The 18686-nt window shown below is 44.7% G+C and overlaps 1 protein-coding gene across 1 annotated transcript; it reads left to right on the top strand.

The window, feature by feature from the left end:
- Window positions 1-730: 730 nt before the first annotated feature.
- On the top strand, window positions 731-14867 carry LOC126528055 (glutathione S-transferase Mu 5-like). Its single transcript, XM_050175915.3, has 7 exons — window positions 731-914; window positions 4969-5109; window positions 5962-6043; window positions 8690-8790; window positions 11760-11855; window positions 13614-13724; window positions 14695-14867. The coding sequence occupies exons 1-7, from the start codon at window positions 879-881 to the stop codon at window positions 14797-14799; spliced, it is 672 nt and encodes a 223-aa protein (XP_050031872.1). The 5' UTR covers window positions 731-878; the 3' UTR covers window positions 14800-14867.
- The last annotated feature ends 3819 nt before the right edge of the window (window positions 14868-18686 follow it).

Here is an 18686-nt window from a genome sequence, read left to right as displayed (position 1 = left end):
GCCATTGACGGGATTCAGCTGCCTTTTCCGGCACTGCCCACCGCCCAAGACCGGCTATTATGCCGGGGAAACAGCTTTCTTATGTGCAATGCTTCTTTCGTCAAGTCTCGTGTCCACACGACCCATTTCCACTCGAGGCCGTAACCCTCCTTTCCCTGGCCCTTTACTTGTCAAATAGCACACTGCCGCACACATTGTCCAAAATATTTGTACAAAAACTGTGCACAAATTAAGTACACACAGATATTTGCGACATCTATGGACAGTCACGTAAACTACTTAACGTATTTTTTAACCTAAGTTTTTAAAAATGTGTTCATTTTTATAGCTTAAAGGGAACAGGACAGTTAGTGAGTGTCTGCACGTTTGGGCTGTAATGCGCTAGTTCTTGAAGCGGAGTTTTGCAACTATTACCTCGCTAGACTCAGCTTCTTCAGCGCTACGCTTTAGCACCCCTCCTCCTCGTTCCTACTGAATCGGAAAGACATTTTCCTGCGCACAGCTTCACCAAGGTTTTTAATGTCTACGTTAGTTACCAACTTTGCCGCTGCACGCAAAGACGTTCAGTCAAGCAGAAGCGTAGCGCTGTAAGTCAACCACTTTTTTAAGACATTTATTGGAGTGCACGTGCAGCGCCAGTATCTTAGGTTATCGAAACAAAACGTGTTCGGAGCGGCAACTTCGTCAACTACTCCGTCTTTGGCAAGTGCCGCGTAAGGGCTGATTCAAATGGTTCGTGTTTCGTTTCCGCAGTAGGCTTGAGGCAGTTTTAGCGGACGGCAGACAACCGGGAAAATCGGTCTGTCTGCAACATTCGCTTCTTGGCGCGCTTTGGGAACGGTCGTGGTACTTTTCCGTGCGTGGCTTCTTGATCAACCATGGCTCCCGTCCTCGGCTACTGGGACATTCGCGGGGTAAGTGAGACTGTCGCGTGCCATCAGCTTTCGTTATAAGTAGTGCATACTTTATCACCTTTGCATTTCAGTCTGCCTGCTTCTTGACGGTGTTTCTGGCATTTTTCTTTTTATCTTTCCCAAAGACCCGTTCAGAGCCGGCCGGTTTCGCACGCCGGCTGGAGGCGCGCCATCTTCTTTTATTCAACTCGGCAATGCCGTGGAGTTCGAAATCGGGTCATCTGCACTCTTGGTTAACTTTTATGTGTCGTTGCTGTCTTTGAAGAACTTCGCTTGTGCCGCTTTGCTTTGCACTTTACTCATGCCTGAGCTTTGCTTTTGGATGGTCGTCAGTGGCATCTTGAGGCATTTTGTGTTATTGAAGTGTGCCTCCCATAAACGGCTAAACTACGGTTAAACGTTCAGATAAAATGTTTATATCTCTGTAGCGCGGACAGCCTCGCTCTGCAAGCAGTTCTGTATCAGCCTAGCCCGCGTACGTTCGGTGAGCGCGTCATGCGCGTATACAGCAAAAAGCTTTAATTTTATGGCAATGACAAAACTGGTCACGAGCTGTTTTTAAAGGCGGGGTCGCGACGTTGCATTGCCGGACACATATCCGGTGGAGGCCGGCCGACGCGGCACGCCCATGCGTGCTCCTCAAAAGTGTAGGCTCTGCCTTGTTCACACTTCGACATGTCGTCGGACGTTAGCAACAGGTCGCAGTTCAAAAAAGCGCCTGCTTTTGCGGGCGCTGTAAAGTAAATGGCTTCTTTATCGCGACAAAAGATGTCCGGTTGTGAGTGCCCTGGCGTAACTTGTGGTAGCTCAAGAGAGAGAGAGAGAAAGATAGACAGAAAGCTACTTTGCTCGAGCAGCGGTTTTTCGAGATAAGGCCCGGCGGGCAAGCGGTTCCACTGAGCTAGCTGGACAGGACGTTCACGCGGGAAAGATAAAACTGTCAAGTAGCTCGTACGACCACTGAGGAGGGAGTAATTGTGTACCGTAATAGTGTTTGAGTGTACCGGGCGGCTGATTTTCAGGAACACACGAACAACGATACTGCAGACGCACGCCGGTTCATTTTTTTAAAATTTTATTTTGCTGTTTTGCGTATAGCGGGTGATAGGTTTTGAGAATGTCGCGAAACAAACACAACTGCTAGACATTCCCCCTCCCCCCTCTCCCTCGTCGTTTCTGTAATGAAGTTTGCACAGTTCCAGCTGCGACGCGTTGGCGATTATAGCGAAATTTGCGTGGAGGTACACCTTTCCGCTTCGACGCGCTCACTTTATCGACAGCTGTGATTATACATAGTGAACTATAGAGTATAGATTGCAGGCTACTAGAATCGCTGAATGCGTCCGGTCGGTGCTTGACATATCGAATTTGCTAGCCCCGGGCGCGTTGCCGAAATTCTTTGACTTCGTATAATTTATTCAGCAACATCGAATATGCATTTAATTTACGTTTTCATGATTTTTAAGCTGCTATTCAGGCCATCTTTTATTCCCGGAACTGAGTGCACCTGTTGGAGGAACGCGGCGTGCCCTCTGTGCGCGCCTGCTCTATCACGGCTCCGCGTATAACCATGGCAACGGCTGCATGTACGCGGGAGAGGAGAAAGGCGCTTGTTTGTGGGAGGGAGCGAATCTGCCCACCTGCCAATTTCCTCCTCTCTGTCGGTGTGTGCGTAGGAATACATAAAAGCTGAAGGACATATCGCGTCGATATCGACAATCGCCGCCGTGTTTTTGTCCGACACGCGCGCACGCACGCACGCACACGCGCACACACACACACACACACACACACACACACACACACACCAGCTATTTCTGCAATGACTACGTAACGTTCAAATATTGCCCGTGGCAGATTCTATTCTATTCCATTCTAGTCCTTTGGCTGGCCTACTCGTAGAGGCAGACGGTACTTGCATGAGAAATTGAAATGCATCGTCTAAAAATTAACAAAATTCACTATTTAAATTTGTAACTCGTTACCTCATGTAACATATTGCAATTTACATATAGTTTGTGAGAGTGCAAGGCATTTCCACTTGCAAAGAATTCTATGGGTGGCATCATTTTCGAGATATGCACCATCAGACTTGCTATAAAGATGCACTGTCCCACTTAATTTTAAGAAGACACTGTAGTGCATTGAAGCACAAAAGTAACCGGACCGCCAATATATTTCTTCACAAAGTTTGGGAATTAATCTCGAAACTGGTGCCATTGTGAGAATTCATTCCAATTGAATCTACCTTACGAACTCCCCGGCTAATATTTGTGAATTGCAATATGTGCCATAAAGTGATGAGATAATTAGTAATCTCTGTTAATGAGTCGACAACGCATTTCCATTCCGAAATGTCTGCCTGTTTGGGGCGATCCTGCTCAAGGAGCTTAATTGTGCCATAGCACTTGCTGTGTGTATGTCTATACATATGTTTATTTATTTAAAGATACCTTACAGGCTTCAAATTGAGGCATTGAATAAGGGGGGTAGTACATGGAAAATACATAGAGTACATGTTGCATAAAACAGTAGTTCACATAACACAACCGTAATTACAACTGAGGTGGAAAAGAAATGATTCATGTATCACTAGTAAAAAAGATAATATAATAAGGAATTAATCACACAGTATTTTCAATCCAGTCGTGTAATTTAAAAGACCACAGTGTTATACAGTATTAAAGATAAAATATGGTACTACGTAACATGACAATAAGATGCAAAACATAGTGCCAATACAAAAATAAAGGTGTGATGCGACAACCGTAAAGTCTCACATTTTATTAGTCCTGTAGTCGGTAAAGGGGTCACAGAACGAATCGTAGTTGGACAGGCATGCGATGCTGTCGGGGGGAGAATTCCAAAAAATTTGATGGCACAAGGAAGAACAGAGTAATGGAATGCATGTGTAGATCCATAAATGCGGGCATAGCTGAAATGATCATGAAGCCTGTGTGTATGGTCATTTCAAGCATGCTGATGTTCGAGTGGAGTAATATATATAAATATATATATAATCTAGAGAGAGAGAGACCGGGTGTCCCAGCTGTCATGCATTGTGTCTTTTTAATAAAGACTGGCCATTCTACGTGAAGATAACCAAGTGTGTATTGTTCAGTTGAGTTGACTAGCCGCCAGTAATCTTTTGTTGATGCCATTCAGTTTAATAATTAAGTGCAATGAGCTCATTTTTAAGTACTGCTCTGAATGCTGTACTGTCAAGGAATAATTTGTAGGAAATTGAAAAACTTTAAGGCTGGCACGTTTTCATTCGGGTAGTTTTTGCCCTTCATAATGGTAACAGCGCGATCAAAATGACAACTGAGTGAAAGGACACAGGTTGAGCGCCGACTCGCAACTAAGTTTACTGATGTGCGTTTCAGTAAACTTAGTTGAGTCAGGGCTCGTCCTGTGACCTTTCACTCCATCGTCGTTTTGATCGCGCTGTTATCATTATGAATGCATACCAACTCGCCCAACTTTCCACTTTAATACTCTTTACCTGTTTATTTCTTCCGGCCGATAAAATAATGCCTGCAAGAAATGAAAAGTATCACGTGGCTGTCTGGCTGCATTAAAAAGCAGTGCTCTTAAACAAGATCCATAGCAGTTAGCAAAGGTACCTGGGCGTGTCCCAATGCATCGCCAAGGTATCGTGCCATTGCAGCCAGGGCGTGACAGATTGCCCACTAACTCTTTGCAACTCCTAATTTAGGACTCCTAATACATGCTTTCAATCTAGCATTTTTTTGCATACATCTCTCAATACTTCTCTATCTACCTTGTGCCGCTACCTATGCCTGTAATGGATCCAGTCGTAGTAATCTCTTCCCTGCTTTTTTTTTTCCGCCAACACTTTAAAAGTTTGTTGCTTAGCTCGACTGCTGACCAGTGTTCCTGATGGGTAGTAGCGCCATTTGGCGACGGCCACTGCACTGTGGTTTTCTGGGCAGAGCTTGTACGAAAGTCTCGGGTTATCGCCGAGTGCAGTCCCTCTCAATGTTGGTGGTTGAACGTAATATGAACATTTTGTTTCATTTTGCTTTCCCAGTTGGCACAGCCCATCCGGCTGCTGCTTGCACATGTGGACACCAAGGTTGAGGACAAGCGCTACTCGTGCGGACCCCCGCCGGACTTCGACCGCAGCACCTGGCTCAAGGAGAAGACCACGCTCGGCCTTGAGTTCCCCAATGTATGATGACTTCTCACTTGTTGCCAGTTTCACATTGTACGGGAAAACCCACCGCGGTAGCTTAGTGGCTAAAGTGTTGCACTGTTGGGCTACACGTTGGTACCCATTGTGTTCAACATTAATTCGGAGTCTCCCCGCTAGGGTGTGCCTCCTTATCAGGTTGTGATTTTGACACGTGGAAGCTCAGAATTTAACATTGAGGGAGGAAAAGATTGATTCCTTTTTATGCGTACTTTTGTCGCATAACTGTCACTATCTCGTTACACCAAGGTAGCATGCAACGCGCAAATATTACGTTCATTATATCCGATATTAATTATGCGCATATATTCTGATATTGGCGACAAACTTTATTTACTTCTTTATATCAGGTAATTTCTTATTTCGTGTTCATATATCAAGGTTTAACTGTGTGCTCTTCCTCCCTCTAGCCACTAGAGCTTACAGGACACGAGACATGTGAAAAAGATGGATTCCTAAACAGCCTGGCCAAACAGCTTTTAATTCAAAGTTCCAGTGTGTAATAGCCCTTGCAAACTACACAGTGACTTATTAAGTTAGAAGAGCAGCAGTTAGAAGCGCCTTAACAGAGCAGCAATTAACATTTGTCATAAAACTTGGGTCCTGTAAAATTTTTTTGGCCGACTGTACGTATAGTGCTTGCCCCTAGGTACCACACGCATGCTTAGCATTATTGACAGGAGCGCAGTCTTTGCTTCCTGTATCAAAAACAAGAATTGGGGAAGGGGCGAACTTGTTTAGTTGTCTCTTTATATGTGGCATCTGAGGAACTTGATCCCAGAAGAGACATTCTTCTCAGCGCGCTGTACTGTGTCCAATCTCCAATTGCAGCTGCCCTATTACATTGACGGTGATGTCAAGCTCACCCAGAGCATGGCGATTCTGCGCTACCTCGCCAGGAAACATGGTTTGGGTAAGACTGCTCAAGCCCTTCTTCTTGCTCGCTTGGTGCAAAATTCTTTGAATTCCATGAAGCACTCCGACGTGTTGCTCGGCTCGAATGAGGTAAGTTCCGCAGAAATTCACAACGTAGAGAACGTTCATGAGAGGGAAGGCTGGCGTTCCACCTGAATTTTGAAGCAGCTAATTGCAGTTTCAGTTTGTTCAGGTTAGTCAGTGGTGTACATAATGAAATATGCAGAAGGAGGTCCCGAGCGCAAGGCTGTATGTGCTGTATAAAGCTACATCACAAGGTTCATAGCTTTGTTGTATCTTCAGGCATGTGCAAGCCTTAACATACTCAGTGGTGGTGTAGTGGCTATGGCGATGAACTACTAGTCCCGAGGACGCGGGGTCGAACCCCGGGCACGCATTTCGATGGGCGTGAAATGCAGGAACGCCCATGTACTGTGTATCTGGTGTGCGTTAACTAACCCCAGCAGGTCAAAATTAAACTGGAGTCACTCACTACGGCGTGCCTTGTAATCAAATCGTGGTTTGGGCATTTAAAACCACAGAACTTAACTGAACCTTTTTAAAATCTAGGGGTGTGCAAATGCTAATACTAGATTTCAAATCGAATATTGAATCGAATATTGGACAAGCTTTTATGCTTCAGAGTTTTGTGCAAAAAACTTAGTGCTGAACACGCTCAGGAGACTGATCACATTACTTAACAAAAAACTTGCTAGCTATCAATAACTTGGGTACCTATGAATTGATATGCATAGTTTGTTCTACTGTAACTAAATTGAACAACAAATTAGTGTGCCATCACTGATAACAACTCAGTATATGAAGGTCTGGAAAATGTTTTTTATCAGTTGAATGTCTGTCGAATAGAATTAAGTGCTTTTTTCCCTCTGAAGCTGAAGAACTGGTGAAGTTACTCGCTGTGGTTGCTTAGTGGCTATGGTGTTGGGCTGCTAAGCACGAAGTCGCGGGATCGAATCCTGGCCATGGCATCCGTATTTCGGTGGGGGCGAAATGCAAAAACACCCGTGGGTACTTGGATTTAGGCGCACGTTAAAGAACCCCAGGTGGTCCGAATTTCCGGAGTCTCCCACTACGGCGTGCCTCATAATCGGAAAGTGGTTTTGGCACGAAAAACCCCATAATTTAACTGGTGAAGTTGTTCTAAATACCAATGAGTTTTTCACTTTAATAGTGGGCCATACTGTGCTTGATGACAGTCCTTTATTGCTTAGAAAGTACTGCTTTCCAGTTTTCTTCCCTCTCTTACGGAGTCTCCTTCTTCCACAAAACTGGAGGGTTTGTCCATCTTTATGGCAAGCGGTTTCTGTCTGTTATCGTCGGCTCGTTTAGGCCAATCTGTGCGACAGACAAAAGCAGGGAACGGGCATCATGTCACTCGGCACTGCTCCGTGCGGTGGTCTGCACTGCATGCTTCAACCGTGCTCGACGCAAAGCTAGGAAAAGGGACCGTTGTGTGCCTCTGAACACCATTCGAACTAAAGCCCCTCTATACACGTTTTCAATTGGCACTGGTGCATGGATGGAGGGGCTCCATTTGGAACGAGGGGCCACCGTACAGTATTTTGCAAAGATGGTGATTGTGAACATGCAGCTGTCATCCCGTGCACTCGCTATTGCTGGCGAGGTGGTTTGTCAGCCTTCTGAGGATTGTGCGATCACTGTGAATAGAGCTGCATTGATTTGGTAACTGCTTTTGTTGTTCCCTCTGTTTGCGTGCGCTGATTGTTTCGATTGGTCTGTTTGACCTGGTCGAACCTTGTACCGATGAAAATTGCGTGCCATAGGAATGCTGTACGCTATCAAGGCACCGGCCACGGCCAACCCATTCAGTGAAGGTGCCGATATTCGGGAAATCAAAATCTAATTTGACTCTCAATTTCAATTCAATTCAATATGAAGTCCAAAATTCGAGTATTTGCACACCCCCTATTAATGTCTCCTCCACCTTCCAGAACTGATGAATTAAAGGGAAAGGGGGTTACACTCGCACGTAATGTTCTTTTTTTTAACACTATTCTGCCATGTTAAATGCTACAGTAAACAGTTTTGCATTTTGGACACATTAATGCAAGATTCAAAACTGCGATGCAATCAACCGTGATTGCCGAATGTTGGTGGGACAAAGAAGTGCACAGCATGTTGCTGACAAAACATTCTCGAAATGTGCTGTTAATTCAAATCTGTGTCAGCCAATGGGAAGGCTGTCTGGGCACGTGCAGCAGCAGTAATCAAATTGTAATGCTTGTTTTTATTTTCTCTTGCTTCTTTTGCTTTTGTTTTGCACGGCAACATATGGTGCTGCTACTATCAATCTCCTCTTTACAGTGGTATCAAGCAGTATCAAAGATTCAATTCTGTAGTTTTTTGACAGTAACAATATGGCAGTGCTGCATTAATGGAAAGCGGCGCGATCTGTGGTACAATGGCATCTCAAGTTGGCTGTTCTAATTGCCTGGTTACCCCTCAAAGAGGTGGGCAATCGCCTGAAAGTGGTAGGCAACATTTTCCTCACCGCCCATAGTAGAACTCAGAGTCAGACTAGCACTATGTGGCTGTAGTCTCGCCTAATACTAGCTTTGAAAAGAGCTCATTTGAGTGGTTTTGACATTGATGTGTTATGCAGAGGGCAAGACTGAGGCCGAGAAGCAGCGAGTTGACGTTGTCGAGCAGCAGCTTGCGGACTTCCGCATGAACTGGGTTCGTCTCTGCTACAACCCTGACTTCGTGAGTATAGCGCTTTTGTCTTGGTCCTTGGCACTGATTTAGCAGCATCATTAGTTTACCGGCATTGCGGGACATGTCCATCCGATTCATCCGAGGCTTGCACACTCGAACATGTTTGAGCGATTTCGGCTAGCGGCTACAGGAAGGCAAAGCTATGGTTGGAGACGTATTAACTGAGTAGACCATTTTTTACGTACTCATGGATGTCTTCACATGTGTGTAGCTTTAATGCTGCAAGTCGTAATTATGGGACTTCTGCAAATTGCATGCTGCTCGGCGTAGCGTAGCCTAAAGGTGTGCTACTTCTAATGGCCATAACTAGAATAGCCAAGATTTCATGATGAAGCTTCGCACAGAGCTGGGGCGCTCTTTGCAGTCATAGGTGGTAGTTGTCAGAGTTGCCTGCTGCAATTCGAAGCGCTAGAATTGCTGAAGGGATAAATCTGGCCAGAGCGCCTCAAGACAGCGGAGGGCGTGATGTGCATGACAGAGGGCAGCTGAGAAAGCCGACAGTGCTGCTTACAATGCCACTAACACAGGCCACAAAAAAACGAACTGAAGGAGTTGAAGAAGTTGTGGGTGGAAGAGTCGTGTGTAAAATGTGTATTGCAGGATGACACTGCATTTCAATTTTCGTTACCAAGAGTTTTCCAAGTCTTCTAAAGTTTCCCAGTTTTCCTTTCCTTTCTCTTGGTCTAGTTTTCTTTTTTCTTTCTTTTTCCTCTCTGGTCACTTGTGCTTTCGAAGACCAACTGCGACGAAATTTTCGACAGCATAAAAGACGAGTCAGTGCATTGCGACAAGCCTGCAGAAATAGACATTCTAGATATCGAAACTTAACATCGCTAGTCATGATACAGAACCCACATTGTTGAGAACCAGCATGGCCCCCCCAGACGGCAAACCTCCTAGATGAGTCAGTGCTCACAGTCCTCGCAATATCTGCGTCAGGCACGTACCCAAGGGGGACACCCCCCCCCACCCCGAAATTAAGCAGCATACCCCCTTCCTCCCTGCCCACGCCACCACTCCTCACACACATTCCTGAAGCGCTGCCAAATCAATCTTGAGACTTGACAGCTATTTGGAGATCAACATTTTGCTGCCTTTTTCGCTCCTTTTGGATGGCGTTAGTTATCAGCATCTCCTGGGGTGTGAAGGCCAGTTTTGTTATTGATTTGGTGCCCACGCAAGTAACTCGAGATGCGTTCAATTGTCACCATCTCTTGCAACGGTCACGCGCATTGATTTTGCTTCGTTAGTTCAACTTTTGTTTAGGCTGATCCAGGGACGAGGAAAGCGATTCAGTTCGTAGTCAGCTGGTCTGTATGCCGCCGCAGAAAACACCAGTTGCGTTCAACTTTTCCTTTTGCTTCATTATTTCCTCGAGTGACTGTTCGGCACGAGGCTGGCAGATCCTCGGAACTATATACCCTTCATACGGGTTAGATAAGATGGAAAATAAAATGATGTGAAACAGCGTCCATCATCAAACCCTGCAATAACTGTTAAGCCCATAATCAGTGTAACCCATATATAACCCATCTATGTATAACCCATATACATATAACTCATATATAATGAATATATGCAACAAATAGAAACCCATAAGCAACCCGTTACCTCATCTGGTTTTTCTCTTATTGTGCAGCACTTCTCGTGCAAAATTGGCAACTGGAAACAAGAGTCGCAAGGAGTTGAGAAATTAAGCGGTCCACTAAGGGGAGAGAGCCGTGGCAACAGCCAAACGGGAAGGAAACCCTAAGATTCACAAATTTAACCGTTGTTTGTGAAAATATTTATGGATGAACATCCCCTTATTTAAAAAGGAGGTAGAGAAAACGCCACCAGAAGTGGAGAACGATTCCATGTGTTTTGAATAACACTTCTACAGTTATCAGTCAAGCCGCCTGACGTAGCCACTTCTTTGCTGTGCTTATGTGGGTCTTTTTCTAACCTTCCGCGGTGAGCGCAGTACATCTAGAACCGCAGCGTCTTGCGCTCCACGCGGTTGTACGGGACTGGCCACCGCACATCGCTACGCAGCTTCCCAAATAACAATACGAGTCGGTTTTGCAACTTGGCAGAGCAGTGAACGAGGGATCAGAAAGAACCGTGATTGTTCCGTAAATATATAATTCTCTAAAATTCTTCCAAAGCCAATTAAAAAAAAAGCTACTAGAAATCTTTATTTTACGCATTCATTTGTTTACTTCTTCTTGGCAGTGTTCTTTCTGTGCTTCTTTCCTGCACGAGTCCATTTCATGTGGTTCCTTGTTTGTCAAGTAAAGGAGAGGTGTATTTGACATGCGTACCTGTGAGATAGACCTTATTTCATTTCTCTTTTGCGGGTTTACGAGTCATTATGGCGAATGGTGGACATCATTCACATTTGTACTTGTAAAGGTACTACCCTCCCTCATTTGCATAGAAAAGTGACTTTGGGTTGCCCCCCTCCCAAAAAATAATCCTGGGTATTACCTGATCTACGTCATGTCCTCATGGCAGCCACTAACACCCATGTTGTTTGAGCTGCTATTTAAAAGCTGTTAATAAAGAGAAGTGAGACAATTACCAGCCCTGCAGCATTGAAAAGATTTTACGATATCACCCGTTTATAACCAATCTAGCGGAAATGAAATTTTGTTGCATTTAACCTTTAGGCGAGGTGAGACTTGCGAAAAGGTATAGCAATGTAGAGAATTCAGGACTTTAGGAACGAGCAGTACAGGGTACACTTAAGCACTACTCTTCAAGTTTAAAATAAGAATGACGGCTCGCAGATCACGGACCCAAAATCAAGTTCGTTGGAACAGCTGATATTTTTGTTCGTTTGGTCCGGCATCTTGCGTTGAGAAACGTGATGACAGGGTATCAGATATAGAAGCCGTGAAAGCAGAATGAAATCCACGCATAAAAGTTACTGTTACTTGCTATTAATTTCAGCTTTGGTTCTGATGTTCTTTCAGGAAAAGCTGAAGGGCGACTACCTGAAGAACCTGCCGGCGTCCCTCAAGGCTTTCTCAGACTATTTGGGAAGCCACAAGTTCTTTGCTGGCGACAATGTAAGTGTGGCCTATTGTGCACTGCACATTTCAAGGAACTTAAAGGGAACCCCGACACAGTTGTTGAACAATTCTTAGTTAATCATTGTAACTGAGAGTAAATGGGCAATATAAGATCGCTGCCTCTAAGCCCCTTCTAGCGACTGCCGTTTTTGCATTACCATATCTACTAGAAGATAGGTCAAGCACAAATATAGGCCGACCCCTATATATTGTGCTCTCCAAGAGATAAAAATAAAGATTGAATATAAGTTGACCCATTAGAAACGCTGCGTTAGGATTGAGTACAACCCTAAATATGCTTTACCATATCGTCAACGGCATTTCAAAATGGCCACCTCGTACATGCTTTGAGCCTAGCTGCAGTAGCTTCCTTCATGTGCGGTATTATGTGTGCTTAGGCATTAGTCCACCTTCTGTCTTCCCGTTTTCTGTGTTTGCTTTATCAGCATGAAGTGCCAAGTTCGTCATGATGCCACTTTTCGAAGTGATAATGTGTGTGGAGATGGACAGAAATCGGGCCGCATCATGGGCGTTTGGAGTACCTGAAACTTGTGTGTGGGACTCGCACGAACAGAAGATGGTTTTTGCCAGCAAAGTAGCACGGTGGACCAAAGCAGGATGCATTTGCGACGATCCGCTTTGGGGATACGATCGCCTAGGCCATATCTTAAAATCTATCTGTTACGAGGACAGTCTGCTGCGCGCTGTTTTCGCCATTTAGAGTTTGCGTTGAAGGTAGAGGCAGCTGCTGCTACACTCCCTCACTCCAGCGTTTTGACGAGTTTCTCCGGTCATCGAGTGAGATGTGTTCACGTTTGCTAGTGCACGTGTGATACTATGCTTGTTAATTTAGTTAGTACTGTACTGTATGGGTGCGCATTACAATCAGTGTGCTTTAGAATCGAGTAAATAAGGTGATTTGCGATTTATGCGACTGCAGCTTCGACATATGGTATCGACGTGCATGGCAGCTCATTTTGTTTTGTGGCCTTGGCCCTCGCGGCTCCGGCAGTGGCTCTGTTCCACATTGGAACTCTATTAGCTCAGTATTTTCGCTTGCTTTGATCAGAAATATAGGTTGGTAGCTAATTATGGGTAACATTTCTGGAAAAAAAATTCAATCGATATTTGACGAAATATGGTAATTGTGGGGTGTCGGGAAGTGCAGCGCCGTTGTAGTTTGTCGCCACTCAGTGTCAGCAGACTGTCTTTAGAGTGTCGCTGTTGCTTAGTGTTGCTTGAATTAGCCGGTGTGTGGCCAAATACCTTGTAATTAATGAGAGTTTGATGCCATTAAATAAAGCATGGGTCCTGTCTGGACCAAAGGACAAGTCCAAATTTGCTGAATTAACGAGGGTCGCAATAGTGAGGTTTTTGCTGTATTGGTATTTGCTTCTAATACTAGCTATATAAAAATTTTTGAATATTTGGTTAGATACGAATATTCAATGCAAATGGAACTTATTGCTGGCTGTGTGGGAGCAAGCACTGTTCATAGTGTTCTGATATTGTGCTGAATTTAGGATGTCGTGCTGCTGGCGATGTTTTTCCCTGTAAAGCATGCTCAGTTACTGAACAGTTCAGCTTTGTGGGAAAGCCAGCCTCTCAGTAGCAAGGGCCATGGGTTCCCAGTGACTGCAATGAAAGGGGATGTGAGAAGTGCTGTGAGAAACGATTAAATTTATGCTGCAGTGACTTCAGCAGATGACATCAACTTCTGTGTGTGTGTGTGTGTGTCCATTTTTGCTTTTTCAGCTCACTTACGTTGACTTCATTGCCTACGAGATGCTTGCCCAGCATCTCCTTTTCGCGCCTGACTGCCTGAAGGACTTTGCCAACCTCAAGGCCTTCGTTGACCGTGTTGAGGTACAAAGCATTGACTTTAACACTAGAGAATGTGTAACAGTGCTCATGTGTTGCAACTCTTTTGAATGCCAGGGGAGATGAACGACTATACAGTTTGCATTGCAAATATGCCGCTTGTGGTGAAAGGCGTCTGGGTACTATTATATAGCTGCCCATTGCCTGGCTGAGAATGGAACCCGAATGGCTTCAGGGGTGTGCTCATGGTGGCCACATTTTGATGGGGGACAGTGCAGTCGTATTCGAACCGTGTTGTAGCAAAGCCGTGTCTGACACGAAAATACCTTCATTATGCCTGGTAATTGTTATAAGCCACCCATAAGTGTGGTTTGCCACTGATGTTTAAAAAAAATGTAAACGGATCCGTGTGAAAAAAATGCAAATGTGATGCCTCCAGTGGGCTAGCGAAAAGAGTCTCCTGTCAATTTTCATAGCTTGCGCAGCGGTTTGCTGTGCCGATACGTGTGCACAGGAACACTAAATCGTAATCATTTTTCTAAATTGTTGAGCCAAGCCGTTAGTCAAAATGCACATGCGCATCTAGAATGTGCTGTTGTCATTTGCTCTTGCTGAGTGTTTGATATTTTTACTCCCGGAATACATATTTTGAGCTGCAATCGAATAAATATTCCCTTCACTGTAGCTATATATTCAGTTTAGTTAAGTAGTGTTATGGAAATAAATTATAGCACACGAAAATATTATATTTGTGTCATTATATTTGTGTTTGCTATGTTGAAGTTCAACTGTACTTAGTTGCACGTGAAAGATAAAGAAACTAAGCGTTTTGAGTTTATTAACCGTAACTATAGCGCCAATAGCACTTCACTACAATGTTCCTGCAGACCACTGTGCAACATTTAAGTGTTAAGATCTCTAAGGTCATTCTTTTGCTATAGATTTAGTGTAAGAACACGTAACTGTGATAGGAGCAGTAGGGAATGTGTTCGTAAACCGCTTTCCTTTCCAACAGGCTCTTCCTCACGTTGCGGCCTACCTGAAGTCGGACAAGTGCATCAAGTGGCCCCTCAATGGTGACATGGCCAGCTTTGGCAGCAGGCTGCAGAAGAAGCCATGAACAAACATTCATTTCTTTCGTTTCGAACAAAATTTGCACAATAAAATAAGCATAGAGTTTTACTCCCATATGCTTTTGCTCAATTATTGCATGTGTACAGTTGGAATGTCTGGTATTGAATGCTCGTCGCAGTGCTTCCGCTGCTAGTCTCTCTGCTTTGGGCTTTTAGTGTGCCTCATGAGGTCTCTTCGTTTGGACGGTGCTGTCATTGCGGCACCATAATGAGGTTGAAACGTTTGCAGTAACACTTCGCGAAGCTCGTTTCGCACCAAGAAAAGTCTTGGTTTACGAGAAAATTGCGCCTGAAGAGTCCGAAGGGCTTTTTTTGAAATTCGGATGTCCCACCACTCGACCAGGGAAGTGGCGATTTTGCATACACCATCACTACCCTTTGCTGCCGTCGGTGAGTAAAATGGCGCCCGACAGATGGTGGCACCGAGCCAAGACAGAGCAGTGGATTCGCCGCTGCAGCAGCTTTTTGGTCAAGTGGTGTAGACCGTTCTGGCATCCCGCGACATCGCATGGAGGTTGAATACTTTGCTACATGCAGTTTGTGCGAGTTTCGCAAGCCAGCAAAACCAGCGCAGCACTACGCGATAAGGAAACTAGTGAAACGCGAAAGCTTGGGCGGCGCGGAGTCGAGCGAAAATTAAACCTTCTGACCGTCAGCGTCGTTGTCAAGGGCAACTTCAGGGAGTTTTTTTTTGGTCTAAAAAATGAAATAGCACTGGACCAGTAGCATTTTATTTCGTCTTTTAATACAATGCCAGGATGTTTTTTTGCAACGAATGGTTGAGTACTAGTGACAGAATTTAACTGAGGAGTGCTTTCGTAATCGGCAAGTACTTGAATGTCCTGGGGGAGTCTCTAACCATTTCCTGCATTTACCTCAATTTCTCTGTTATTGAGGCTCTGTTCACGATAATATTGACGCCTTAGAGATTCTCAAGCACTATGACTTTTGCTTGACTTAATATTTGCCTTTAGTGTCCCTTTAACTATAACACCGAATCCTGTGATTGTGTGTAATGTGGGAACGACAAACACTGGGGGATGCAAGAGTTCAGCATCCCTGATGGCTCTTGCATTGCTTGAGTCATGTTATTTCGGACATTGATAGGTTTGCTTTGGCAAGAGAGAAATGGCAGGGATGTTAACCAGAATCTGGCTACCAAATAATGCAATGGCAAGCCACTGCATTAAGAACAGGTAGCCAGCATTCTTGCTTGCCAAAATTGTCGGGGCTGTGTACCTGCGTGATAAATTCCTTCTGGTGATGCTTTTGCACAACGTAATGTCAAACAGGTGCCTCGTCGGAGCAATGGGCATCCTCCTATGGCTTATTTGATCAACATCCAAAGAGCCAGGCCCTTGTTTCACCAATTTGCCTTTGTTCTCCGATTCAACTTTCTTTGAAAGGAAATAAAATTCAATGACGGCCAAAAGCTGTATCCCCAGAAATGATTGAGAAAGTGGCCGCAGTTTCCTAGGTGATGTCTCTGCAGTATGGCAAACTGCACAGGTTTGTTACTGTGATGGGGGCACATTCATGGCTATAAGTGAAGGACAAGGGCACAAGACGTGACTGGGACAAAGTTGGTGCTATTTCTTTTTGTGCCTTCCTAATTCCTCTTTGCTGTGCCTGCTTATGTACTCCCACCCCACCCCCGTCACGTACGTACGCAAAACTTTTTATCGTATGTCTTGTAATTTGTGAGTGGGGCTCCATGGAGCAGTACTTCCTTTTTTTCTCTTTACGTGTTGTTTTGGTCACGAACAATTGTTATAGCTATTGTATGCATCGTGCAGACATTTGTTGCAGTAGGCTTCTTTTCTTTTAGCCCCAGTGTGCAGTTTTAACATTCACTAGACAATGGGGACACTACTATGCGTACATAAAGGATTTGAATAGAGTAACTTTGAAGTTAATATAGTTTCGTATAACCAAGTTTATCAGGTGCAGTTATAGTGAGCATGCTAACACACATTGGTGCACTTGGTAAAACTGCAGTCCCTAGTTTATTGGGCACAACTTGAATGGAGCAGTTGCTCTCTTATTCTTGCAGTGTATGCTTTAGCACAATCTATGCACTTTAATAATGCAAGTAATATGCCTGATAGCTTAGGTCAGCATGCACTCTCTCGCGTGTTGTGAAAAATGTCATAGCAAAAAAAAAACCAAGGACACTTGCATGTTGTGAATGCAAAAGCATTAATGTCTACTTGAATGCCGCTGAGTGGTCCTATGAGTTGCGAACTCCTCGTGGGCAAGCAAGTGCATTAAGACACTTGGCTCGTGTTGATTTGGCCTTACCAAGGTGCAGTTGGAACGTAGGCGAGAGCTTGTATGGACAGGGAACGTGTGGATAACACAGGCTTGCGAGAATGAGGGTGCTTTGGGAAGAGCGACAAAAGTTGAGCAAAGACCTTATACGTGCCTCGACAAACCACTGTTGTCAGTGGACATTAGGCCCTTGGCCAGACGTTAAATCGAATTTTATGGCCATCCAGGCCTTACTTTTTAACATGTACAGGCCTGGACTGTAGGCTTTGAGCAGACCAAATTGCTTGCTATATGTTTTACATCCTCCTCTCGTCTTCATCACCCATAATGTACCTCTTCCCTTCCCAAGTACAGAGTTGCCAGAGGAATATATCTCGGGCAGACCTCTGCATTTCGTATCATTAAATTGTTCTCCCTCTCTCTCTTGGCATCACGGCAACACTCCCCTCGCGCAACACCTGGTGCGCTACTACGGCCAGCAGGGGTTCCCTTTCACCCACTCTGCTCCTTTGAGCCACGCTCGGGCCGTGACGTTGCAGCCAATCGGAACTCCATTGAAGTGTGCTTGTGACATGTCGTTGCAGCCAAGTGGAATTTAGGTGCCATTTCGCTGCTACAGACACTGGATGCCAGCTTTTTCACTCAATGAGCATGCTTTCGCATAAAAAAAAGGAATAATCACAATCAACGTAATGCTCAGAAGCACAGTTCAGTGAGTCAACTAACCAGCATGACCGTAGTTCACTCGAAAACTTTTTATGCTTCATTCCACATGCGACCGTAACGCCGTACCAGACATTGCAAATTGAGGCAACCACACAGCGGCAGGGAATGCGCATGAGCACAGATGTGACCTCCAACACCAACATGCTGTCATTGTTTCATTGTTTTCATGACGCTGGTCATTCTTCCGTTGTCATCTCATCGTCATATTTTGACTGTTTTTACTCTGTTGCTGTCACTTCATTGCCAGCACGTCGTCTTCGAGCCGTCGTCATACAGGTGACATTGTTCAGTCGTTGTCATCACAAAGTTGCTGATATGACGTAGTACTCGTTCTATTGTCATCATTTTGTCATAGGGATTCCAATGTCGCCAACCTACTGTCGTTAAGCCGTCGTCATGATTCCACCTTCGTCATCCCTTTGTCGCCATGCCTCGACACACCACTATTGTTATACTGTCATCATCAAATCAGTTTATTTCAATACCAGAGGAGACTAAAGAACAGTCACGACATTGTTCTCATGCCGTTATCGTTGTACCAATGTAATAATTTTAACATCATTGTCCCATTGGCATCACATTGTCAGTATGCCATCAACGTCACAGACTTGTCGTCACTGGAGCGTCATTATACCATGGCCAATGTGCCGCCATCACATCATCTTCATCATACTATATGTCGTTGTCACTCTAGCATCGTCCTCCTCTAGACGTCATCACACCATTATCGTCATACCATTGTCTCAACACTTTGCACACATACATTTCAGAAATGCTTTGAAGCATGTAGATAATCTTCAAGGATGATAGACATATTGTGGGGCCAGCCGTGTTAGAAGAGCTAAAGACAGAAGCAGTAACAAACAATCCTCAGAGG

The sequence above is a fragment of the Dermacentor andersoni genome, chromosome 9 (genome assembly GCF_023375885.2).
Source record: "Dermacentor andersoni chromosome 9, qqDerAnde1_hic_scaffold, whole genome shotgun sequence".
Classification (NCBI taxonomy): domain Eukaryota; kingdom Metazoa; phylum Arthropoda; class Arachnida; order Ixodida; family Ixodidae; genus Dermacentor; species Dermacentor andersoni.
This window is presented reverse-complemented; position numbering and strand designations above follow the sequence as displayed.